General features: G+C 36.3%; 1 protein-coding gene across 1 annotated transcript in view; it reads right to left on the bottom strand.

Annotated features, from left to right (window-relative positions):
* The window catches only part of ASCC3 (activating signal cointegrator 1 complex subunit 3), a 254,794-nt gene that overhangs the window by 66,450 nt on the left and 162,228 nt on the right, over window positions 1–26,116 (bottom strand). The window contains exons 18-30 of the mRNA XM_060753089.2: window positions 24,282–24,446; window positions 23,358–23,444; window positions 21,303–21,479; window positions 19,858–20,083; window positions 18,195–18,349; window positions 17,077–17,175; window positions 16,396–16,564; window positions 9,682–9,902; window positions 7,910–7,995; window positions 6,978–7,144; window positions 6,716–6,861; window positions 6,380–6,500; window positions 4,766–4,908 (exon numbers count right to left, since the gene is read on the bottom strand). Of these exons, the coding sequence (XP_060609072.2) occupies window positions 4,766–4,908; window positions 6,380–6,500; window positions 6,716–6,861; window positions 6,978–7,144; window positions 7,910–7,995; window positions 9,682–9,902; window positions 16,396–16,564; window positions 17,077–17,175; window positions 18,195–18,349; window positions 19,858–20,083; window positions 21,303–21,479; window positions 23,358–23,444; window positions 24,282–24,446 (1,962 nt within the window). The remainder of the gene's footprint in view (window positions 1–4,765; window positions 4,909–6,379; window positions 6,501–6,715; window positions 6,862–6,977; window positions 7,145–7,909; window positions 7,996–9,681; window positions 9,903–16,395; window positions 16,565–17,076; window positions 17,176–18,194; window positions 18,350–19,857; window positions 20,084–21,302; window positions 21,480–23,357; window positions 23,445–24,281; window positions 24,447–26,116) is intronic.

Genomic DNA, 26,116 nt, shown 5'->3' with positions numbered 1-26,116 from the left:
CGGGGTAATACGCCTAAATAATTATTTAAAAAATAAACATGTTTTGTGAAAGTAGAAACAAGTGTCACTATGAAAAGGCACCATATACTTGCCCGATGCATTTATGTTGTAAAACAGCCCTAACTTTAAGGACACCAGTTGTTCAGCTGGCAGGATAGATTTTGGCAACCCACCAAAGTGGGTCCATTTTAATATTAATACATTTTAAAGCAACTTCAGCACTCCTGAGAAAATTGATAGCACATTGATATTTAAACTGTTGAAAAAGCATTGCCTTTATGTTATATTGTTTAATGATGGACATGTCGTTTCATAGCGATCTTCAAAAGCTAAAATCCCTTTTACAGAACAAGATATAGTTTCCATTTTAAAAAAAATGTGTAAGGGGCAGAAATAAAACTTAAGAAATGGGAAGATTATTATAAAATGAGTAACTAGATTTCTCCACCCCCTTCAGTATGTCACAAATGAAAAATTCTGAACAACTTAATGTAAACAATGTGGGATTTTTGCTATTTTATTAAAAATTATACCAAAAAAGGTTTTGTTAAAAAAAGAAGACAGAATTCCATTTAAGTAGATACATTACCCTGTGTCTGAAATTCATTCCAGTCAGAGTATAATTCAGTAAGTTGATGACAACGCTGGCTCCAAAAGAAAGGAGGAGACCAGATTGGACAAGAATGAGCTAACAGATTGTGCAGCCCAATTCTGTCCCTTTGAGTGTGATATATTGTTTCAAGATGCTAAAACCCCATACTTTCTCAAAGCATATCTGCTGTCCTGGTTTTCCCATTTTTGCAGAATCCTCATTATTAGTACTCTGTACCCTTTTCAAAGCACATCAGACTCAGACCATATGCCACTGCATAACACTTATAGATTGTCTGAAATGGACGCCAAAGAAAGATGGCCTGAACAAAATAATCAGGAAAGTTATGAAGTCTTAAAACAAAATATAATTACACATTTCACATCTGGCACAGATGTTAAGTAAAGTTAAAGTACTGCTGTGGTAAAGTGAAATGGCATGGTGTTTTTTTTTTTAAGTACAACATACAACTCTGTAGAAACAAGCCATAGTGAAAATCCTGTGAAAGATCCTCTTCTTTCACGTCCACCTTGAGCAAGAAAGTCTCTAAATTCCGATAGATTTCCACTATGTCTCATCCTAAGCAGCTCTGAATTACTAGGATTCAATGCAACACAATGGTGGACCAAGGCAGACTCTACATTGCAGAATTAATGCAGTTTGACACTATTTAACTGCCATGACTCAATGCTATGGAATCATTGCAGTTGTAGTTTTACAAGTTCCTTAGTTTTATCTGCCAAACTGCTGGTACATCACCAAACTACAAATTCCAGGATTCCATAGCACTGAGCCATAGCAGTTAAAGTGGTATAAAATTGCATTAATTCTACAGTGCAGATGCATCCTTAGGCTTTGGAGACATATATTTAATTTCCACTCAGCTATGAAGTTTACTCAGTGATTTCTGGCCTGTCAATATTGTCATTCTCCTTCACAGGATTGTTGTGAGAATATAATTTAGGAGCGATAGCTATAAATTATGCCTGTACGAATCTGGAGGAAAAACAAGATAAATAGAATAATCTGAACAAACAAACATATGCAAATATATATATATTTAAAATAGCTAACTATGCAAGGAAACTAGGTTCTTGTGTTTTTTTTTTTGGGCTATAGAGCCATGTTCTATGCAAGGATATATATAAATGTGGTCAGATCCCACATTTGGGATGTTACTGGCTTCCTAATAGAAGCTGATTATATGAACATAGTTTTATTTCTTCAAAGATTAATATCAGTGTCATTAGTTTTCCAGTATTGAACCACTAAAGCAAAGAAGATAAAAAAAAAATAAGTACAGATTTTACCAGAAAATCATGACAACCTCTCACACAATGTTCAAAATCAATTTTTGCTTCATTATGTATCACACTGAAAATATTACATTGCTGATAAAATATTAGAAGTAGAGGAATACACTCTATAGCTGTAAGACATTAAATGGAGTAGAAATTCAGAATGTAATATTATTTATTTGTTTTTAGATCCATCTAGAAAGCATATTTGTCTTTATGTGTGCACGCACATTTTGCTTCACACATTCTCAACTTTACATGTGGTTTCCTGTTCAAGTCACAAAGACTTCCATCTAACGTGTTTCCACATGATCTCAGCAGGATTTGGATGAGCCATTTGTTAACTCTTACTAGATATCAACATTTTAAGAAGTTACATTAATTTTTCAAAATTAACTGTAGTGAAACCTTAACAAGTGGAAGATGTTTAGAAAACTAAATTTGCTGTAGAAAAGCTATTGCTTTTGTAACCCACAAACAAATTTTATCACAGCCGTCAAAGAAGTGAAATCTTCAGACTGTATCGAAGAAAGAACAAGCAAGCAAACCTTTGAAATATTGCAATTTTTAGATTTCTGACAGTAACTAGTTTCCGCTTTCAACAGTATTTTTTTTAGTAAACACTGTAAAATCTGTGTGGTGATACTACCATCACTACTATTACTGAAATTATGACGACATGTAGCTGAATCTTCTTTGATATGGGTTGGGAATTTTACATACATCAGTTTTTTCAGAGGTTGGACTGCAATGCCTATCAGATCTCACCATATGGCTAATCTGGAAGAATGACAGGAGGTGTATTGTTTGATATGGACAATATCAAACAAAAGCTTGTGAAATATGGACCATGAACAAGTGTCAGTCTTGATTTCTGGAATGACTCCATCAGCATTGCCTTAGAAAAATTCTACAAATCTCTTGGGAAGACAGGCGGACAAACACCAGTGTTCTGGAATAAGCGAAGACCACAAGCATAGAAGCGATGGTTCTCCGCCATCAACTTTGCTGGACTGGCCAAATTGTCCAAATTCCCAATTACTGTCTCCCAAAGCAACTGCTTTATTCTCCGCTCATAGAAAATGGAATGTCGGTGGATAGCAAAAGAAACTGAAAGATGGGCGTAAAGCTAAACTAAAAAAGTCTTCGACATTGCATTAAACTAAAAAAAAAAAAAAGTGCAGTAACACAGAGAACTGGGAATCCCTGGTCCTCAAGTGTTTTGACTCGAGGTCAGCTGTTACCAATGGTGCCATGGATTTTGAAGAGGCATAAATAGAGAGAGAAAGGGAGAAATGTGCCAAGAAGATAGTGTGTCAAGCAAACCCTTGTTGGGACTGCCTTCCATCTGGAAATCTATGTCCTTATTATGAAAGACCATGCAGATCCTGAATAGGTCTCCATAGTCACTTATGGATCCACCACCAAGATCCTACCATGGAAGACAATCATATTTGACCATGATATGATATAATGATGATACTCCTAGATGATACTAAAATAATGCTTGAATGGTATGGTACAATCCATCAAACATTTTTTTTTTTATTCAATCCATCTTGAAGTCTTATCTCATCCCATAACATCAAAGCCAGCATTGGACAGAGACAAGACTTTGGATTGGATAAAAAAATTATTCAACCACACATGATCAGAAGCCTAACAGTATGAAAGCAAAAGAGGGCTTCCCAAACCATAAAGGAGAGATGTCAACTTTCTCAAGAAACACCTTAGCTATTCATAGGTATGCAAGTCTGTAAACTGAAAGGGAATAATACAAAAATGAAACAAGGCTGTTTTTATTTTAGAATGAGTTTTCATAGATATAAACTCACTTCTTCAAATGCAATACAGATTTATGATGAGGCCTGACTGTACAAAGCATATTTGTACATTTGTGGGAATGGGATAGAATGTAATACGATCCAGAAAGGTGCAAATCGTATTTCATTTCTTTCAGATTTTTTTAATGGTCAGTTACTGTCAACTTTTACATTAATATATGTTGTGAACCATAAGGCCATTATCTTTGTTCAATGTTTTGAAATCCGTTCTGAACCCAGGGAAACTACCTTTTGGGAAGCACATACCTTTCCTTGAAGATTTCAACATTTAAGTGAGCTCGGATAGGCAAGGAAGTATATATGGTTCTTTTTTACATCATTACATATTCCTCAATAAAATAACTGAATTTTTCCATAATATTTTCCAGTTCTTTCCTCCACCTCCACCAGGAAACCCATATTATTATTAACAGAACTTATAGCTTGCACATGCGGAACTCTAAACAATACCGTTTAAAGAATCAGAAGCAACAACAGGAGTCATATTGGCTATATATTACCTCCAGGATCAGAAGCAGCCCTATTGCAATCATGTGCTGCTTTCATGGGCTTTCTATAAACATCTGGCAGATCACTGTGTGAAAAAAATGCTGAACTAGATATGCCCCTTTTATGTTTTATGGTGTACTTTCTCTCCTCCCAGCTTCTCTGTTTTAGAATGCCAATTCCTCCTATTCTTCCCTTGTCACCATCAATTGTGAAACTCTGGTATGAACTCCTTATCAAAAGGGGCACCCTGTTAGATTTCACTATAAGTAATACTGTTGTTTGTACTGTATTTATATCCAATGAAGGTCTTGGAAGGGGTAGGGAAATAGTTTAGAGAAGGAATGAACTGAGGCCACTCATAACTGCCCAATCAACATTAAACAAACAGGAATATTGTGTACCCCAAATCTATGTCTAAATATTATTAAAGAGGAAGGGAGATACTGGCAAATCATACAAGAATTTCCTAATGGAGCTCACTCTTAATGCTATATGCCTGCCAAGCAATAATCATATACACTTTACTCAGTCAGTGCACTTACCTCTCTTTCATCCATATTCAGCCACTGTTTTGGATCATCCTCAGTTGCCAAAAAAGCAATCAACTCCAATGCAGTAAGTCTAGTTTGACGTCGGGATGATACAAATATAAGAACAGGCTTGGCTGGAGAATGACTTCGAATAGCTGGTTTTTTTTAAACAAAAACAAAAACAAAAACAAAAACAATAATTTGGAACAATGAAATCCAGTTCCTCAAAGCAGCATTTTCCATCTTATATCAGATATACATGTATGAAAAGGGCTGAAAAAATTAAAATGACACATTTACTGACATTCAAAGGAAAGCCTCAAATATTTGAAGAATTATAGTAGAGACAGGGAACATTTAAATTTTTTGTTTGTCTTGAGTTATTTTACCGGGTTTTAAAAATATTTTTAGTAACATATGTAAGCCAAAAAAGCTTGATTTGTAAAGGATCATCTTGATAAATATGAAGAGTGTCAGCTCACAGCAAAATGTAATGGGCTGGGAAATAGAGATTATAATGGGAAAATGTTGACACATTCAGACTGTTTGGCTATCACATTTCTGTAGCAAACTGATGAAACAGCAAAAAGGTTAATAGTATAGTTATTTATATGTGCAACATATGATTAAATTGGAAACAACTTGCTAAATCTAACAATTTTATTTCATTATGGAGGCTTATGAACTCATATTGAAGTTCAATTTTAGTATAAACCATGACAATACTTTTTTGTTGAAGAGAACCGATGTGGCATTATATGATAGAGCTGAGGGTAATGTTATGTTATTACATCCTCTTCCTATAGAAATCAATTTATTTCCTAAGGAAAGCTTGATAGCTAATGAATTTTTGTTCCTTCAGGAACAGGTGTGGCTGAACAGCTCTGGACAGATTTATTGGTCATTAGTGTTTTTCTACAATGCTCCTTCTTGAGGTGTAAATAATCTAGACTGCCAAGATTGGTCTCCAGCCTCCAATCAATACTTCGCTTCTGTCATAAGGCTAATTAGATCAGCTAAAAAGTCACCTCACAACTGTCGCCTTACAATCAACAGCAGTTCACATCACAAAATTTATTTAGGAACTTCTTTTTAATTGATATAATAAATATTCCTCATGAAACCTATATGGAACATGTTTCAACAGAATATGAAGGTGGTTCTTAAATCTATCCCACTTGCCAGTTTAAGAATAAAACATTGAAAAGAGAGACATATTTAGTTTCACTGAAAATTCTGAAGTTTATGGTTACTGCTCTGAAATCAGAATTATGGAAACTTAGCTTGACATGTAACTTCTGTTTTCTGAATTTATACCAAAAAACGGTTTATAGGTTGTACATTTTAAAATATTAATAGCACAATATTTCCATTGTGTCAAATGCTAACAGTAATTTCAATTATTATGTTTGAAATACATTCAGGTTCCATTAGCATGTGTTATGTTAGCAATTTTAATGTATGAGGTCCGAAACCAGGTCATACTGTTAAGAAATTGTTCTTCTTAAAGCAAACTAAAAAATCACATTAAAAAATTCATATCTTGAGTTGTCTCAACAACAACTCAAGATATGAATTTGTTTAATGTGATTTTTTTTTAAAAAAAGTATAGCTGTAGCTACATACCCTGAAATGCCGGCTTGTTCATGCTTGCCATACGGGGACAATAGTGCTGCCCTGGGAAGCCCTGAATGTGTACTTCCAATGGAACTGGACGCACTGAAGGCCTGAAATTGAACAGACCCATCTAAAGAGACAGGACAAAGTGGTTATTTGTTCATGCTGAAAGATGATTTTATTCTTTATAATAAAGCTAGGCTGCTACTATAAATGCCGTGGCTGGCTTGAAACATCGTGTTGCAGTAAAAGTACAACAATACTGAATTCAGTAACTAGCTTTCACAACAGCTGCTATCCCCTATCACTATCTTCCTCTGGTGGACTTTACTGTCTTCTGTATACCTGATTGATATTTAGCCAGTCAGCAAGATCTCTGGCATTAGCCAACGCAGTTGACAGACCAACCACTCGGACAGGTTTTTCCGTGTGCGATGAGATGAAGTTAGTCCGAGAGACAATAACTTCTAGCACAGGGCCTCTCTCATCCCCTAGAGAAGAAAGAAAAAGAAAAAGAAGAATCCATGTCAATATTTTTTAAAGTTCAGCTAGCAATGCTAGAGCACACTTCAATTCCAGCAATAATAATGATAAAAACGATGCTCACCTAGAAGATGGATCTCATCTATGATAAGAATGGAAACTTTCTGAACATAGCTTCTATTCTGCCAGCTTCTGCTGACCCCATCCCATTTCTCTGGAGTAGTAACAATAAGGTCAGCTTGGGCAATTGACCTCATATCAGGAGTCACATCTCCTGTCAACTCCACAACCCTGTAAAGGGAGTCAAATGGTCATTGTGAAGTGATACAATAGGCATTCTTATCTATTTGGGGAGCAGACAGTAGGGCAAGAGCATTGATCTTTCATATAAACATGATAAATAACACTATAGTGTCTGAATGAAACAGTGAATCCACAATAGTATCCCAGATACTAGGGTCACTTCATGTTCATTAAAAAAAGTAGTGAATCTCTATTTGAGCGCTGAGGGTGAGGATAATTGCATAGATGTCCTAGTGAATAGTAAAATCTCTCATATAAACCTAGAGATTTTTTAAAAAAGAAAAGCTCATCTGATTTTTTTTTATCAAAGAACTAATTAAAATAATTTCACTAGTATAAATTGATTCTGAACAGTAATTTATTTGGACAATATGTTTCAATACAAGGATGCTTAAATAAAGTCAGATCAACATGTAAGGAAGGTTCTATTTTTTAGCAGGATATGCATATCAAATTAGGAAGATCATGGGTTTTGGAAGCATTTCAGAAGCATTGCATATCTGCATGGTTTTATAAAAAATAACACTTCAAATTTCAGGAATATTATCTGAAGACAGCTTAAATTTTATTAACAAAAATTAGGAAACGTGCACGAACACCAATTTTCTTATGGCATTACTGACAAGTAATGTAGACATGGCAGGAAAAAGAATTACTGGAAGCACACATTTGCCTGTATAGTGGGCATTACTGAGGCTTAGAACATTTCATTTTTGATCATCTTAGGGATTTTTTTTTAAAAAAGAAACTTACTTTTTACCAAGCTTTTCTTCAATTCTGATTTTCCAGTCTTCAATTCTTTCTCGCACCAAAGCTTTTAGGGGAGCAATATATACTGCCTTCAAGGCACAAAAGAAAGAAGCACAAAGAAAAATATAAATAAACCGTGTAATCATGCTATGATGGTTTTGAAGGCCAACATTTGAAGCATTTTATTAATGTCTAGCTGATTGTATCTTGCTGCAAACTGAAAATGATTGCTTCGTCTCTCAAAAATAATTTAGCTTTCAAAGTAGTTACACAAACTTGAACTTAAAATATCTACTCATTTATATGACCAGAATGCCATTATTATATTTATCGCCAAAGCATAAAATGTTATTATAAAACAACCTGTATACTTAGCTATCCAAATATTTAGAGCAATGTGATAGCACAAATTGTCTTATTTACTCAAATCTAGTACCCCATAGAATCTAATATGCACTTAAATTTTCAAGACCCTGAAACCACACACACAAAAAAAGGTTTGCTGGCAAAATGCAGTAACAGAATAGAAAAAAGATACAAGAAGGAATGGGAGAAAGGGGTCTTGAAAGAAAAGGCAGAGAGAGAAAAAGAGAATAAAAAGAAGGCATAAGAAAGAAAAGGTAGAGAGAAGAAAGAGTGGATTGCAGAGAGAAAGAAGGAAAGGAGCTCTGCAGTGGTGGTTCCAAGGCTGGTGAGCCAGTGTGAAAGAGGCTGCCTTTACCTCTTCCTCTTCTTTTGCTTTGAGGCCTGTGGCTGGCAAGGCAGCGGCCCTAGCAAGCCAAGAAGAAAGTTGCAAAGAGCTTTGCCGGCTGCCTTGCCGCTTTGCTGGCTTGCCCCTTTGCTGGTTGCGTTGCTGCCTTGTTGCCCCTTTGCTGACAGCTTTGCCAGCTCCCAAGGAGTATTACATGATTCTAATGCACACCCCAATTTTGGCAGGGCCATTTAGCCAAAAAAGGAGTGCTTTAGAATCATGTAAATTCAGTATAGAGTAATAAACTTTTGGGGTCATATTTAATCTAAAAAATGGTCCACCAGTACAGGTTGTGTATTCCTTATCCAAAATCCTTGGGACCAGAAGTGTTCCATTTTTTGGATTATGTGATACCTGTGTTTCCATATACATAATGAGACACATTGTGTCCAACCTGTACTTATGCTGCTTCACTGCCTGCCTTGGGCGTGTTTGTGTCTTTTTCATTCTTGCACCTCTCTCCAGTCTCACTCCTCATTCATTTATTTGTATCATGCATCAGGCTCAAGATTGGAGAGAGACTGAGGATCTGTGAAATGGTGGGAAATTGAAACTTTTTTGCCGCCAATTGCCCCATTCAACGTTGAGGCTGCAACTGTGGTGCTCCTGCTCAGAAGTGGTAGCAGGCAGCTGCTGGCATAAGAGAGACACAAAATTTTTTTGTGTTTTTTTTACTTTAAGTTTTAACTTTATACTCTCAAATTTGAACTTATTTGTAATTTATCTAGAAAACATTTAAAGGGTGTTTCAAAAATGTTACAAAATTAAATAATTTTTTCTCCTGGTTGCAGAGATAATTACTTGCCTGCAGGTTTTATTTTGGTTTTGCATAAAGCAAAGAAAACAGTATTTTCAGTTTTAGCAGTAGTCTTTCCAATTTGACAAAATATGATAAAGCAGGTGAGAATACCATTTAGACTACACTTACTGAATATTTCTGTCTAGTCACTGTACAAGTTGAGAATTAACCAGAAGCAGAATACACAAAGTGAACACTTCACAAAGAAATAATGATTTTGCAAACCTTTGATGTGGGATAATGGTTGAAAATCCTAAAGATAGCTAATTCCGCCGCAACTGTCTTTCCTGAACCAGTGGGAGCTCCCAGGAGGACATTGCAATCTGTGTGATATAATGTATGGAATATTTGCGTCTGAATTGGGTTGAAGTGTGTGAATTTGTATAGAGCTTGATATTCAAGATGTCCCAAGGCTGTGATAGGTAAAGGCTGGAGGTCCAGCAATTCTAAAAAAAAGAGTGAGTAATCTTCATTAGGATATGTTTAAATGTGTAATTAAATTCAACAGGTTATTTGAGATAGCAATGTAGAAGATTCCATAAAACATATTACAGTACTATTGAATGTGACAAAGGAACTTAGATTCTAAAAGAAAATATTATTTCCTGAGAACAAAATTTGAATTTAAAATTTGAATGTAGGAAAGTTGATGAAAAGATTTGTTTTATGCATCTATATATTTTTTAACCAGATTGTTAAGGACACCAACTGTTCAAAATTTGCATAAATAGATCCTTTCATAAGAGGCCCTCATCTTTTCAAACCTACTGTAATTAGATCTAAATCTACCATATCAAAGCAAATATGCCCCATAATTTATGAGGGCAAAGAAAACTAAACCAGCTCAGGGAACATCATGGAAAAGAATGAGGATATCAAGCCTTGAAAAACAAGGGCTTGTTTATACAATGGGGTTCCACCAAGGGCAAAAGCTAAAAATAAAACTGAACTCCGGGGATTTAGAAGGAAGCACAACTTAAAACAAAGCAGCATGACATTTAATCTGACTCACTACAGCGACCAAATTTTAGCACCCAGTTTCCTTCTGAAAATGACTTTCTAGATTTCACAGTAGCAGAGAAAAGTTTGACGATGACAAAACGCCATTGGGAGGCTTTGAAAGACTTTTTACCCATCAAGGGAAGACAAGCGTATATATATATTCATTCTTAGTAACAAATGCTCCCTTTCCAGTGTAGACTCTGTGTGCATATGGTGTGTGTCGACATGTGTATTCACGCTGCTTGTTGATTTATTGTGACCTCTTGAACTACATTGAACTTCTTAGGCAATAAATAATCAGAGCTGGTTTGCCACTGCATTCTTCTGAAATACAGCATGTTGCACCTTGGCATTCCTTGTTGGTCTCTCATCTAGATACTAGCCAGTACTGGCTCTGCTTAGCTACCAAAATAAGATGCAGTCTGGCATCTTTCTGGATTTAGGCCTTACTGTACTGCCCAGAAATCCAGATTATATGGCATTCTCCCTATCAGCACAAGACAACCACAAAACATTAGGTTGATGGTTTCATTCATTTGATAACCACATTCAGGAACTACTGACTCCAAGGTCAATATTAGCACACAGCAAAATAAAGACTAGATTTGGACCTCTTGGTATAGTGATCAATGAACTACAAAGCAGCTTCTTATTTTTCTCTTTCATGGCCAGTCATGGGAGTCCATTAGGATTCATTCCACAGCAAACATTAAAGGAAGCCACTCTGTGGACACATTTCCTAAGGTGGCACTATAGATACCTTTGAAATAATGCCATGACTCAATAGGTCTTCTTCTCTGAGTAGGCTCCTTTAAGCAGGCACCAACATCACAATCACCACATCAGCCCTGCTCAGATTAGAGTATTTTTAACTTGAGGAATCATGCCAGAGGCAAGTAGAGTCTGAAATAGTTGCCAACAGGGCACCTTAAACTACTGCCGCAACAAATCTTCTCTATCAGACAATTCTTTTCTTGGGGAAGAGTTGCTGCAATGATAGGTTTCTGCTTCTGGCTCCTCTATGACAAAGGCAGGCAGATATAGAAAAATAGCTCTTTTTTGGTGCCATTAAAAACTGCTGCTTATTAAGTGTATATATCTTGGTGACTGTACTTATTAGGCATTTGAGAGGGTTCACACATATGTCTCCGGTAATTTTCTCTACACATCTGCTCCTGGATCTATTTCTGTACATTATGATAAAAACCACACATATAAAATAAAACTATGTAAACCACAAAAACAGACAGCAACATTCTGAATCCTAGTTACCACCTGAAAATACAGTATATTACATTTATAACAGTGTATATAATGTGATACAACAAACATTCATATGTGAAGCTTCCATGAGATTTTTAAAATATCTATCTATCTTTCTTTCTTTCTTTCTTTCTTTCTTTCTTTCTTTCTTTCTTTCTGTAACTACTTTATATTCATTCATGCAGGAATCTACATGATTTCCCTATCTTTAAAACAGATAAAGTTTTTGATGGGTGGGGATGTGCGAATTTCATAGATGACCACTCAAAGAAACACAGTTACATGTAAGCACCCATTCCTTCTTCTTCATGGTCTCCGTGCAAATCACACATATGGTAGACTAGTAAGCTACTTGCTACGTTAGGCGGGTGTCATGCCACCGAAGAGGTGTGTCAGGATTTTGAAAAAAGGTTTGTAGGGTTATGTCTTGAGAAATATAGAATTTAGACACCACTTTGGACAGGAAAGCAATATCTGTATGCAGTACTACTTTTTTCTTATGGAATCAAAGGTATAATGCATCTACTCATAGAGGACACAACTCACTGGCCCCTGTAGCCAAAGTACTTCCCCCAAAAAACGGTCTTCCAGGACATGTAGGACATATCCACTAATGTCATAGGTTCAAAAGGAGCCTTAATCAGTGCCTTGAGGATGAGGTCAAGGCTCCAAACCGATGCAGGTGGAGTTATAGGGGGATGCAGATTCTTGTGTTCCTTAACAAACATTTGCACTAATGTCTCAGTGAGGTAAGATGGTAACCCTCACTTCCTCCTATATGAGAAAATTGCAGCAAGGTAACACTTTAGAGATGAGAACAAGAGTCCCGCATTTGAAAGTGGGACTAGGAAACCCAAAATATGGAATGTTGATGCTGTAAAGCGGCCAACTTCTGTTTTATCAAGGTAAGTGGTAAATCATTTGCATTTTGAGACATAGGAGCGCTTCATAGATGCCCTGTGCACTGTATCTAAGATGGTTTTTTACTGACCCAGAGAGTAAGGTGGTTTGATTCTCCATGCAGTGAGGTACAACCAAAGCTATCTGAATATATACTCAAAAAAGAGAGGCAGAAGAAATTGGAACATCAAATGCTGGAGTCCAGGAAGAAACTAGGTCTTCCTGAAATGTAAGAATCAAAGATTGTAGCAAAATTTGGCCTAGGGTCAAGAAATTAAGCAAGAAAGTGGCCGATTTAATTTTGCAAGGCCAACAGTTTATGAATCATAAAAACATCCTTCAAAGAGGTGACTGTATACACGTATGAGAAGTGGAGGCTCATATTAACTTAAAACTAAAGCGCAGTTACATCTAAACATGGACATTGTGTTTAATGCTTGAAAATGAGCCCGGTAAGACATTGCTAAATACAGGATAATCCCATATGTGCATTTCTAAAGGTTAACTTCCTATGTATACTTGAATTATCACTTGAAGGCTATTTTACATGACATTATTTTTGTGGAGAGAAGTTTTGTATTAGGATGAAAAACCTCCAGGAGGCCACATCACCACCCTAAACACCAGTGGTTGGAGCTCTATGCCAGCCCCCAATTCTTCTCCCCAAATACCATCAATTAAATTTCACTATTAACAATCTCAATTTACCTTTAAAACAAAACAAGTACTCCCCATTTGCTTTAAAAAAGAAACTGTATATTCTTCCCAGAGCAGGAGAGGGGGTTTCTAAAAACACAATCTGTTTGTAAACAAGAGCCAGAGAAAAAGTTAGCCCTTGTTTTGAAAGGGAGATGGTTCTCATAAAGTTTAAATCCTGCTTTATGGCAGCAGTGGAGGGAACAACACAGGGGTACAAATATGAATGGAGGATTGCTTGCAGCCCATTCATAAGTGTCATGGGATGGAAAGTGAAGACTGTGGTATCAAAGGAAAACCTTTATTTCTTTACAATAAAAGCAACCATCTGATTAGAATGGGCTTGAATTATCATTAAAGCCCACCATCACTCATTTGCTGAGAGGCTATGGAAGCCCTGTATATGTATCCCAAGATACATGTACAGATCTTCCATAGATGGAATGAGGGCAAATGTTTTGTAAGACTGAGATACTGCGGGTAGAAAAATCTGACCTAGATGGAGGCATCTCATTGGTACTGCACGTGTAAGTACCTTCCTTTTGAAGGATGGGGTCATTAATGTCCAGTAACATCCAGGCTGCAGCACCACAATGCACTCCACTCTATCTTTAAAGATGGTTTGGAAGCTTCAGCTGCTGCACAATGCAACCATTTAGTTGCCTGCTCAGGCTAAGTGGTCATAGCATGTAATATCAGCCACAGTGCACTGGTTGCTGTGGCATTTTTGGGCCCAACTTAAAAGTATTACTAATTACCTCCAATGTCCTAAAGAGCTTGGAAACAATATATGAAGAACTACTTACACATTACAGACCCTTATTAAAAAGTATTTATCTGGCAGCAGAAAGATAATGGGAATAATACCATCTCAGGCTCCTTTGGAAAAGGGTTTCACTAACCACCTCAAGAATGGTGGTTAGTGAAAAAGCCTTCTCCCATAAATGCACCAAAATATAAATATAAAGCCCTAAATGGTTCTGGCCCAAGCTACCTATCCGAACGTATCTCTGCCTATGAACCCACCAGGACTCTAAGATCTTCTGGGGAGGCCCTGCTCTCGATCCCGCCTGCATCACAGGCACGGCTGGCGGGGACGAGGGACAGGGCCTTCTCTGTGGTGGCCCCTCGGCTGTCCTTCCCATGGACATTAGATCTTTTGCTCTTGTTGTGAACCGCGTTGAGTCGCCTACGGGCTGAGAAACTGCGGTATACAAGCAAAGTAAATAAATAAATAAATAAATAAATAAATAAAATGCCTCCAAGGATGGTTTGGCTGAGTTAAGGGAAGCAGTGTTTCCCTTTGGCTTTGGAAGGTTATCCATGGATAGTTTTAATCAAAACAAAACTCTGTTATTCTAGCTGCATTTTAAGGTCAATGGGGGAGGGAAGGCATAGCACGTATGAGGTCACGTTATGACTACAACAAAATAATTAGGAGCCCCCAGTGGCACAGTGGGTTAAAGCCCTGTGCTGGCAGGACTGAAGACTGACAGGTTGCAGGTTCGAATCCGGGGAGAGGCGGATGAGCTCCCTCTATCAGCTCCAGCTCCTCATGCGGGGACATGAGAGAAGCTTCCCACAAGGATGATAAAAACATCAAATCATCCGGGTGTCCCCTTGGCAACGTCCTTGCAGATGGCCAATTCTCTCACATCAGAAGCGACTTGCAGTTTCTCAAGTCACTCCTGACACGACAAAAAAATAAATAAATTGAGGACCCCCCTCCCACCCAAATTTTCATTAGTGTTAGGAAAACCACAGAAAACTGCATTAAGAAAAAAGAAAGAAAGAAAGAAAGACAGACTTGTGCCTTTTGTCATGTAGTAAATTTTAAAATAATTAAAAATATAAGTAAAACAAACATTCATCAGAATAATGTACACACAACATTCTGGAGATTCTGCTTGCTAATACCATTAAGCATGAGGAAGTTGGAATCCAAATATAACCAGACTGGACTGGACTTTTATCAAATTAATACGGATTTGCAATGACTCTGTTAAACAGATGCTTTCTTTGAAGTTTTGTTTGGCTCAAGATCTCAATGCCCCTTTTGGGATGTTCTATTGTAAGGTATGGCTGCAGAGTCATAAAATTTGCTAAGGCTCCAAGGCTTAATATTCTTAACATATTTTTCATAGATACTTTAGAAGTCTTTCATCATCTCCCGCTAATGCAGTGATTTCTTGGGATCTGTCAGAAGGATAAAAAAAGCCTTTTCTTGATCTTTGTCTAGCAGGACCTCTGTATGCTGCACCGTTTCAGAGGAACCAGATGGGAATGGCAGTCAATTACCATAAATCCTGGAGGACCCCTATCTGCCGATGTGTAAATATCTTTTTGTTTCTTCAGAATAGTACTCATTGAGTAGTCAATTAGATAAATAGGGTACACATGTTTCTCCAGACAGCTTAGACACAGTACAACAATGGCCAAACACATCACATGCATGTATGAATTTATTATATGGAAAAAAGAAAAAAGAGCTCAGAGTTCCAGACATGTACATTACTGAGTCCATTCAGTATGCTGAATTTAAATGAGACAGGGATAGCAACAATAGAGGCCTTTACGATAATAGGCCCACTGATGTATAGCTCTTTGGTGAACCTAGAAGATGCAAACAAGCTCATGTGCCAACTGTTTTTGTATTCATGACTTAGTAATGTAGAGACAGATAGAGCCAAGGTAATGTCCCTGCACTTTTAGAGACCATAAACAAAAGAACTAAAAATGGATCCTTTAAAGATTTCTCCCTTCTATCCTATTTTGTGAAAATTCTGCTGTTTTTAACATCCAACTTGCAAAAAGAAAGAATGCTGTAAAGAGTGAAATAATTTACTATGGTAAAGAGAAAGTTCCAAAAGCTCGTTAAAGATGGATCAGCCAATATAATCGTTGAGATAGGTCTATTATAATTAATATTATTATTACAATAACAAACAAACAAAGAAACAGCAAAAAATTGCACTATTACAAATAGTAACAGAAGAAAAACATATTTTTAAATAATTTGTACACAAGCAACTGTGCACATATAATGGTGGAGGAATGCAGCTCTTATTAGACTGTTACCTGTATGAGGTGGATGCCTCTCTGGTAGGATTAAATGCTGAAAATTAATAATACACACAGCCTCAGCTCCTAACCATCTGTCAGACACAGCCCGAATGTAGTACTGGGATGGCAGTGGTTCAAAAATTGGGATTGTGAATACTAAGAGCTGAGTTTCTTTTGTAATGACCTACAGTAAATAAAACAAACAGAACTATTAATACTCTCCAGATCGACAAAAACATTGCTCAATTTTCTGATGTATATACAAAAAAAATAGAAGCAGGTTAAAAAACTATGCTTGCTTATATTTACAAAACTAGAGAAATCCAGTTGTGTTTCAGGGATAGGAGAAAATTATTGCTTATTAAATGTTATCATTTGATGGAACTATAACTAATAATAGTTATAGTTCCATCAAAGATTATACAAGGAAACATCAATACAAAGATAATACAAGGAAACATGACATATTTGATTTTTCATTTGTGAGTAATTGTCTCTTCAGAGATAGATGCAGGTAAGACAAATCCGTTATTTGATTTTATTTGTACAGTGAGGTCCCTGAATGGTTATACAGAAAGCCAAATTTAGCAGGTGAATCTGCAAATGAAATTCAGACAGATAGATACTGTGATTACTTCAATATCACTATGTTACAATATTTATATCAAATTGATGCTTATGGAACAGTTTATTTACCAGCTTCTTTTGAATAATAAAATATTCTGAATGGTAAATGTGATCATTGGTTGGGTCTTCTACCCAAATCCACCAGGGCTCTCCACCAGTTCCATGCACCTAGGAGGCAAAGAAAATGGCTATTAATATGAAAATATTCATTAGTTTTCTCATGACTTTCACCCTGTGTGTTATACTAAATTTATGGATGCATTGTTTTGACAAAGGAAATAATATTTTTAATACGTTGGTAAAAACATTTTGCAACACCTATGTCTAAAATTAGTAGGACATGTTTAAATTTATTCAGTGTTTAATGGAAGGGCACTTTAAAAAAAAGTAAAGGTAAAAGTTTGTTCCCTGACATTAAGTCCAGTTGTGTCTCATCTCCATAGACACCTCCAAGGTCTGCATGGAGCCCTGTTACCTTCCCACCAGAGCAGTACCTATTGATCTACTCACATTTCATGTTTTCGAACTGCTGGGTTGGCAGAAGCTGGGCTGAAAGCAGGAGCTCACATTGCTCCCCAGATTCAAACCTGTGACCTTTTAGTCAGCAAATTTAGCAGCTCAGCGGTTTAACCCACTGCACCACCAGGGGCTCTTTTACTACTTATCTATTTTCATTCAAAATTACATGGAGCTAGCAGGTTTTTGCAGGCTTCTTACAAAAGCTATGCTGTATGGCATTACAGATGATGGAATACTGAACTGTTGGTTCAAATGTGTGCAGGTAGATTGCTGTGACTTTTCTAGGCTGTATGGCTATGTTCCAGAAGCATTCTCTCCTGACGTTTTGTCCACATCTATGGCAGGCATCCTCAGAGGTTGTGAAGTCTGTTGGAAACTATATGTGTGCAAGTAGTTGACAACATTATAACTGTTCATACATTAGAATAGACATGAAGCTTAAAATGGGGGAAAGGTGCCTTTCCCTGGCATCCAATTGGCACCACAAATAGTGAAGTTCACTCACCTAGAGTATGATTATGATTCATGTATTATTACATCATTTAAGTGTCGAATTTGCATGAAGGCTTGGAACAGTAAGAATTAGAATATATTTAACGAGTGACTGCTAGTTTCTTGTCAGCACAGCACTCTCTCCAAAGTTTTTATACTTTTTAATATAGTTTTACCTGATCGTTCCACTTGAAATCAGGGGTGATGCTCAGCCTGACTCTCAACACAGTACGTGTAATTGGCTGAATAGTTGCTTCCATTATAATGGAGGGTATTTGATGGACACACTGTTTGACCTTTAATCCAATATTCACATGATGGAGCATATGCCCTGTAAAGTAAATAGAAAACCTGAACAAGTTGACCTTTACCAAGAAGGTCAGATAAATACATAACAGACTTTTTAAGCAGGTCTAACGATAAATTTTTTATGCTAGTTTATTTGTTGGTCCTATGATAAATGAACTCTTTTAGCTTAGCATGTTTGAATATAAAGAGATTCATTCAATTATGGCAGTCTGCCAAGGAAAGGACACCAACGTAAGATGCATTCCCTATCCCTTCTGCAACCCCCACATATACAATATTTTCTGGAAGGTTGGGGATCCTCCAGAGCAGATCTGGGGGGAAATAAGGGAGAGGATAACATGAGGAATTCATACTACACTACTGGGTTTGAAGTTGGCTATAATCCAAAGGAATAAATGATTTAGAGTTTTATAGCTCAGAAAACCATACTTCTAAGTTTTTGGTCAGTAATGGGCTTAAATATTTATTAAAATTGTACCTTGTAACCTAGTGATCTAGAAGTCCCCCCTCCTCCACCACAATGACTTTTTGACTTGGGACTTAAAATCAAATATATATCTTTTCTGTACGTGCTTGAGTAAATAAGCACATGAGCTTATTTACTTAAGGAGTCTGTTTTGCAATTTTGAAGCTATAGTAAGTTTGTACGTTTTTACTTGGTTGACCATTTGTTGTTTCTATTGCAACAGAGTAACATGATTACTCCTGTGGAATTTTTTTTCTTTTCTTTTTTGGCATGCTAAAAAGTAGAGTCTCTTTTGGAGAAAACAGCTCACACATTCCTTAAAATTTATTATTTTCAAAGATGGGCTGAAAAATACTGGGAAGCCCAAGTGACACCAGCATAATGGCCACTGATATAACAACAATGTGTTCTGAGAGCAAACTGATTTCTTGAAACAGATTTTGTAGAATATAGAAAATTTGTAGAGAAATTATAATATGATAACAGGCATACTATCTGAAGTCACTTTCCCCACTACAGATGTATTGTCTGCTTTCTCTAAGGTTTCAAACTATGTCCAGGAAGACAAGGAGTTAGATAAATTGCTGTACAGATTTGAGTTAACGTGAATATAGATTTATTTATTTAAAACAACAAAACATGGCAGGTTTAGATTTTACTATATTTTCCCAAGGGGAAAAGATGGCAGCTCAATATATATATATATATACCCTTTGTGCAAAAGTTATCATATTTACAAGGTACATCGAAGAGAAACTTGTCTTAAACTCTATGAATCTGCTATCAATCAATACAGACAGTACTAAACAAGAAGCACGAAAGTATATACTATGTAGAAGGAGAATTTCAATGCTTATTAAATACTGAGTACTATTTATGTGTCAGTTAATATAAATTTAGAATGATCCTTTGTGCCATAAATGCATTTCATTTGTGTCAAATTAACTTTCCCAAAGCTCTAGAAATGGGTAGAATTTAAACAAAGTAAAAATAAGATGAAGTGAGCTCAAACTGAGCTCAAATATCTGAGATGCATCCATTTAGCAGTTCTTTACAGATCTTACCTATTTCATCTTTCCCCATGTCCTTCAGTTTATCCAATGTGAGATTCTTTTGTTCTAGTTTGACAAGGACATGTGGTGGCAGGACCGAGAACTGTCTCAAAGGGCTGACCCAGCCCCACAATCGCTTGTCAATAACTTTGCTGAGGTTCAGTAACCTATATGTCATTGCAGGCCAGCGTTTACGAAGGGCTACTTCAAAAAGGGCTCGAACAATACGTGCTGCATTCTGCAGAAAAAAACAATGTAGGTTATAAATTGTATCATGTGTATTTCTTATCCATCATGGGACAAGCTGATTTGACATAGAAGAGTTCCAATAGATCTTAGAGGAGTTACTTTTCAGATGACAACTCTTAAGAATTACTTGTGGCTATAATGGCTAGAAGAATATGGAAGATGCTGCAAAAAAGAGCAATTTTTCCATGCCTTCTTGTTTAGAACCTTCTCTGCTGTGGCATCCAGGTTATGAAATACTTCTCTGGAGAGATTCAGTTGGTGTCTTTGTGAAACACTTAACAGCTGAACTGGACCTTGCCTTTTAAAACAAAGAGGCTGCATTTTTTTTGCTTAAGTTTTTTTGCTGCTTTTTAATGCTATTTATGCCACCATTCCTGTTGTCCACTTGTATTTATTTGAAGTAGTTTTACATCTCCTTGGATGCCAAAGTCAAATGGTATCGTTAACTAGATGAAATCCATCGAATCAATGAATTTATGTGTTGATTTACCAGTTGATACTGTCTCAATGGTCCATTCTAGGTGGCACAAGTATCTGAACTACAGCTAAAATTTTTGAATTGAAATGTGACTCCAAAATGCTTTACATGAAAAGGAATGGATTAAACTTTTAACAAATGACAAGGAGGCGGAGGAAGAAAAGACACCATAGTAAAAGAAGTGGTATAATAGCAACAGTTTTCTTTCTAACTGAGAAGTTGCAAAACCATATTCTACGTGCATTCTAGGACTGCAAAGTATAGGTGACAATGGTCAGGTTCAGCCGGTCTCTCAAGCCAGGAAAAAATGCCCCACAAGCCTTTACGGTTTCAAAACAGTTGCAGAAGGGACCTTGGACATGTAAGGTCAGTTTTAAAAAGATTACAGACATGTAAGATTTGGGTACATTCTAGGGGCGTATTCACACCACACAATTATAAGGTGCATCCTACTTTGAACTAACACAACATCCCATGGAATCCTGGAACTGGCAAGGTAGGGAGGGGCATTAAAATTCACATCACCAAACCACAAGCACTAGATGGGAACATGGTGGTTAAAATGGACTAATGGCATTAAAACTGTGTTGTGTTCACGTGCCCCAAGTTTCTAAATCAAATTTACATGACAATTGTACATGGACAAAAATCAGTACAAAACTCCTGGTTCTCTGAGTGTCAAATGTAACTCGACAGCAGAGAAATTAATAGCATATTATATAGTTTTTACCTGAGCAACATAAGCAGAATCTGAAATAAGAGAAAAGCTGTCTATCTCTCCTCGGCTAACATAGGTTTGTAGAAGGATATTTATTTTCCCATAACTGTTCTCCACACCACCTGGAGCGGGAAGTTCACAGAAATCACTCAGCAAGGTTTCCAGCTCTTCTATTTCTTCTTCTCTCACCTGAAATACAAATTAGTAGACTTTGAAAAGGCTGGTGCAACTTGTCAGATTTTCCACATGAAAATTAAACGTCAATTATCTCTGACAAATGTGTTTTTAAACATTCTACAGTTTCTGAAAAACAAGTCTCCCAGCACTGAACTTAATAGAACCTAATTGAAACTATCTTAACAATGACACAATTGTATTTCATTATACATCACCTTTTATTAAGGTTGCCATTGACACATAAAAATGTAATATGCCTCAAAAATTAAATCTTCTGACCATACAATCCTCCCACCTGATGAAAATTCCCTTTTTTATTTGACCTCCGTCCTTCTGGATTATCACAAACTTGAATTAACATTAAATGTGTTCATTAAAATCGTATAGTTTGCATGTGGCATATTATGTTCTTAGCTCAAAACTCTGAAGTACTATGATTCATGGTATTAAGGTTTTCACTGTTAATAAGATTAAGTCTTAATACAAGTAAAGAAATATTCATATCTGCAATTTGAATAATGCATAGTATTTCAAATTCTCGCCCATACTTGCAAAACAGAGAATAAATCTACATATTCTTTGATTTGCTGAAAGTCTATTAGTCTAAAACTTACTTAAAGAGGGTAAATGTTTGGCACCTGCAGGGAACCACCTAGAGACAGCTTCCATCAAGGCCTGACCATCTCATTCAGCACAAAAGAAGAGCTGAAAAGTCAGAACTGTCTCTTGAACTATTGGCAGGATTCTTCAATCACTATCCAATTATCTTGCTTCAAGAAGCCCAACTATGGTTAACAAATGGACAGTTTGCTCACATTAGACCTCCTACACTCCTTCTACACTTCCACGCAGCTCAGACAGGAATAGAGATACCTCTGTTTGATGTTTTTATTATGGGGCAACATCAAAATTCTCTCCAGAATGTCACTTTTGTTGGTTAGGAAGGGAGAACCTGCCTGCCAACCAGCTATACACAGTCAGATTGTGGGGAAGTTGCGGTAACAACATCTTTTTCTGCCACAGAAAATTATAATTCTTGACATCCAAAGTAAAAGCACAGGTAGCACGGATCATACCTGAAAAGTGAGAAATTAGTCTTGTTTTTAGTAAAATGCTATTGGGTTTCAATTTCAGCAGGCAGGGATTGTCTCTGGCTAAATAAATACTGTTTTATCAAATGAGTTTGAGGGTCCAGTTGACATTTGACAAATCTAATTGTCATTTGTAAAGTGCATTGGCTAATGAAATAAAAAGCCAGTGTAACCCCCTCAGCAAGTCAATAAAGTTCTTCTTAGACAAACACACATACTTATTTGAACTCCTTCCAAAGCAGAACATTTGCTTACAATACCCTGGTTTATGTCCATTATTAAAACTATTCAGTTCAAAGCAAGTACAATGATTCAAAAACATAAGTACAATACGGATAGTGAATATATATTCTGGTTATGAAATGCATTTTGGATGAAAAAAAGAAGAAATTAATTTTAATGACACAATAACCATTATGTTCATGTGTCAGCAATTCAGTCGGACAATTCATAGTATGGGCTTTGGCAAACACTACAAAGTCAGGGGCACTTCCATGAATTGAGAATAAAGTGAAATATGTGTCAAGCTGACTCTGATGTACTAGATTATGGAAAAGTTGCATTATCCAGAAACAAATACAAACACTGGAGCCTTTAGGTATATACAACACCCTTGGACAAGATCTAAGGACTTAATGGATTTATTAAGTTATAAAACTGCAAATTCTATCCTTATACTTAACTGAAGAGAAAACTACACAATACATGAGGTTGTGCTTTCAAACATCAGTTCACAAATTTTCCACACAAATAATTTTTAAAGAAAACTGTTTTTAAAGAAACTATAAAGTGATCTTACCTTGATCTGTTCAAATTCCTCTGCTTTGGACACTATAGAAAGAATGTCACCTTCTGTCTTATGAGCATCAAAGAGTTCATTGAAAGTCTGCAGGGAAAAAAAAGGATTTGGTTTGCTGTTCAGGATATTTGGCATTATCTCACTAACGAAAATGGGGCAGGAAAGTCCCATCAACAGTTGCAGGGCACTTTCTGTTTACTTTCCATCTTATATTTTGAAGGTATCGGCTTGAGATTCGTTGCATGAGTCCAACATGCAAAGGGTAACTTCCTGACAAGCTCGCAATGATGAAGACAGCATTTTTTAAAAAATAATTCCAAATGTAGGTGATAATGTGAATGTATTTCATTATGATGACATTGCTGACTGGATTTTTAACAACCTATACAGAAGTTGGAAGTGTTCAAAGAAGTAATATATTTAAGGCAAGATTAACAGAATATGGCTTTAAAATACAGGGCAACATATGCCCACATATCATTACTTTTGCACACATATGTGTAAACATACATAAATACTGGATCCTAGTATCTCCACCAGAAACAATGATCCTTCTGCCTCTTGCTGCAACGCCCCGGATACAATAAAAAAATAAAACCAAAAAACAACTCACTAGAGCAGGTTTTTAACATGGTGGATAATGGAGAAGAAATGCCTAATTCCATTGGATTTGGTTTGGAAGCATGCCACTGCATACAAAAGTACACCAGAATGACATTGCTATAATGAATAATGGTTTTTCAGAACAAGTACTGGTACGTCACACTAGGATTACTTTTACCACTTGGATGTAGAAATGTTTAATCTGGCGAAGGATAGCTATTTATAATTTTACTAACAATGCTATTAATAAAAGTGCATTCAATGTAACATCCTGGTTTGATTTCGAAGTATAAGAAATAATGGAGAAAAATAGTACATTACCTCAATTGTATTGTATTTAATATAATAGTGGCTGGCAATTCTGCCTAGATCTGTTGAAGAAAAAAATCCAGTTCTCTCCTCAAAACGAATCATCCGGGCTTTGTCTAGCTTTCGGCCAACTTCAATTACTAGCTGTTCTCTGTGTTTCTCTAAACTTGGATCCATCTAAAATATTGCATGGAAAATTATTCCACATGTTAAAATGTATCTATCTGTTCACCCATTTTTCTATATTAATTCTTTCACCATCATCCTATTTACTTCTTATCAGACAAATACCGACATACACATGGAGTGCAACATGAATGAATTCACTGGACACAGTTCACCCAGATAAACTACCAAGATAAAATATTTTATATTGAAAATATTCTGTAAACGTATGCCATCTTCTTTCTCTTCCAAGGTAAACAGGGCATAGAGTAAACTGTAAATTAGTGAAGCAAGAACAATGGGCTAACACACTATGGAGACTCTGGGAAACTAGCCAGAAGTACCAATTTCAGTTTTTGGTGGGAGAAATGCAAATATGTTTTGGTGTGCGTTTAATATTGTAACTAAACAATGTATGTTTTGGATATCTTATAAAAAGAACGAAATATTTAATTCTATGCCTTTATACTGAGTAATGTCCGGACTTAAATGTAGCTCTGAGGAATACTTTCTTACGTTCTTGCACACATGGGGAAAAGTTACAATTGCTTGTCCTTCCTTTAGGCATCCCCCAAATCTATGTTTCCCTCTATGGCACAAACTACCTCTGGGAAACAGTGAGTTGGCAGTTAATTTTTCCTGTACTCAGAGGCAGGTAAAGCGATTGCCCACTACTATAGAAAAAAGGCTGCGATATGGAGTGGTTGGACAGAAATATGTGACTTAATAAATAAATGTTCCTTCTATATGTAGTACATATGAATGCAAAGAGCTTTGAAATTGTTCAGGGATCTTTCAAATTGTATCTTGTGCACACTATTTGACTTGGCAAACTCTTCAAATCTTGCCTTGAGCTATGAGATACAATTTTCTTCCAGAAAGAAGTACTGTAATCCCTTCAAATAAAGGAGGAAAAGAGGACAAGAAAAAATGTACCAGAGAACTGGGAAAAAAAAAACAACAACCACGTTACCAGTTGCAGTCAATAAGTGGGACACAGCTATAATTTGTGTACTATATAATAATGCATTTGACAGCTTGCAATGAAAAATTAGAAAACAACTTTTTAGAAAAGCATATTTCAAAGCATTTTAGTTCTTTTTGCAATCAAATTGCAAATTGCTCTTACAAGATTTTAAATACAGTACATGGCAGAGATGAAATTTAATTTGGAAAATGATTTGAGTCATAATTAATTCTGATTTCTTATTAGAGTTCCCTGTGTATGTGTGTATATTTAGTTCAATGTGTGAAGAATTAGCTGGGATATACTGCACTATTTTCCTATCATAATGACAGATCAAGTCATCCAATGACTTGTTTTCCTACTATTGCTATATATATAGATAAGGGCAGTTATTTGATGACAGGCCCTATATCACAGGATCTGATCCCAGGTTTTCTGTTTATTCCATATTATCTGGAAGTGGGGACTCATATAATCCAGTTTAAAGCAGAAAGCCTGGGATCAAATCCTGGGATACAGGCATGTATGGAATGGTTTGTGGTATCCACTGGGGTTTGATTCCAGGATCCCCATGTGTACAAAAATTCCTGAATGCTCAAATCTTATTATATACAATGGTATAGTAAAATGGTGCCCATTGTATAAAATGGCAAAATCAAAATTTCTTAATTGGATTAAAAAATATTTTAAAGCTGTGAATGATAGAATCCATGGA

This window comes from Anolis sagrei, chromosome 1 (assembly GCF_037176765.1).
Source record: "Anolis sagrei isolate rAnoSag1 chromosome 1, rAnoSag1.mat, whole genome shotgun sequence".
NCBI classification, from domain to species: Eukaryota; Metazoa; Chordata; class Lepidosauria; order Squamata; family Dactyloidae; genus Anolis; species Anolis sagrei.
This window is presented reverse-complemented; position numbering and strand designations above follow the sequence as displayed.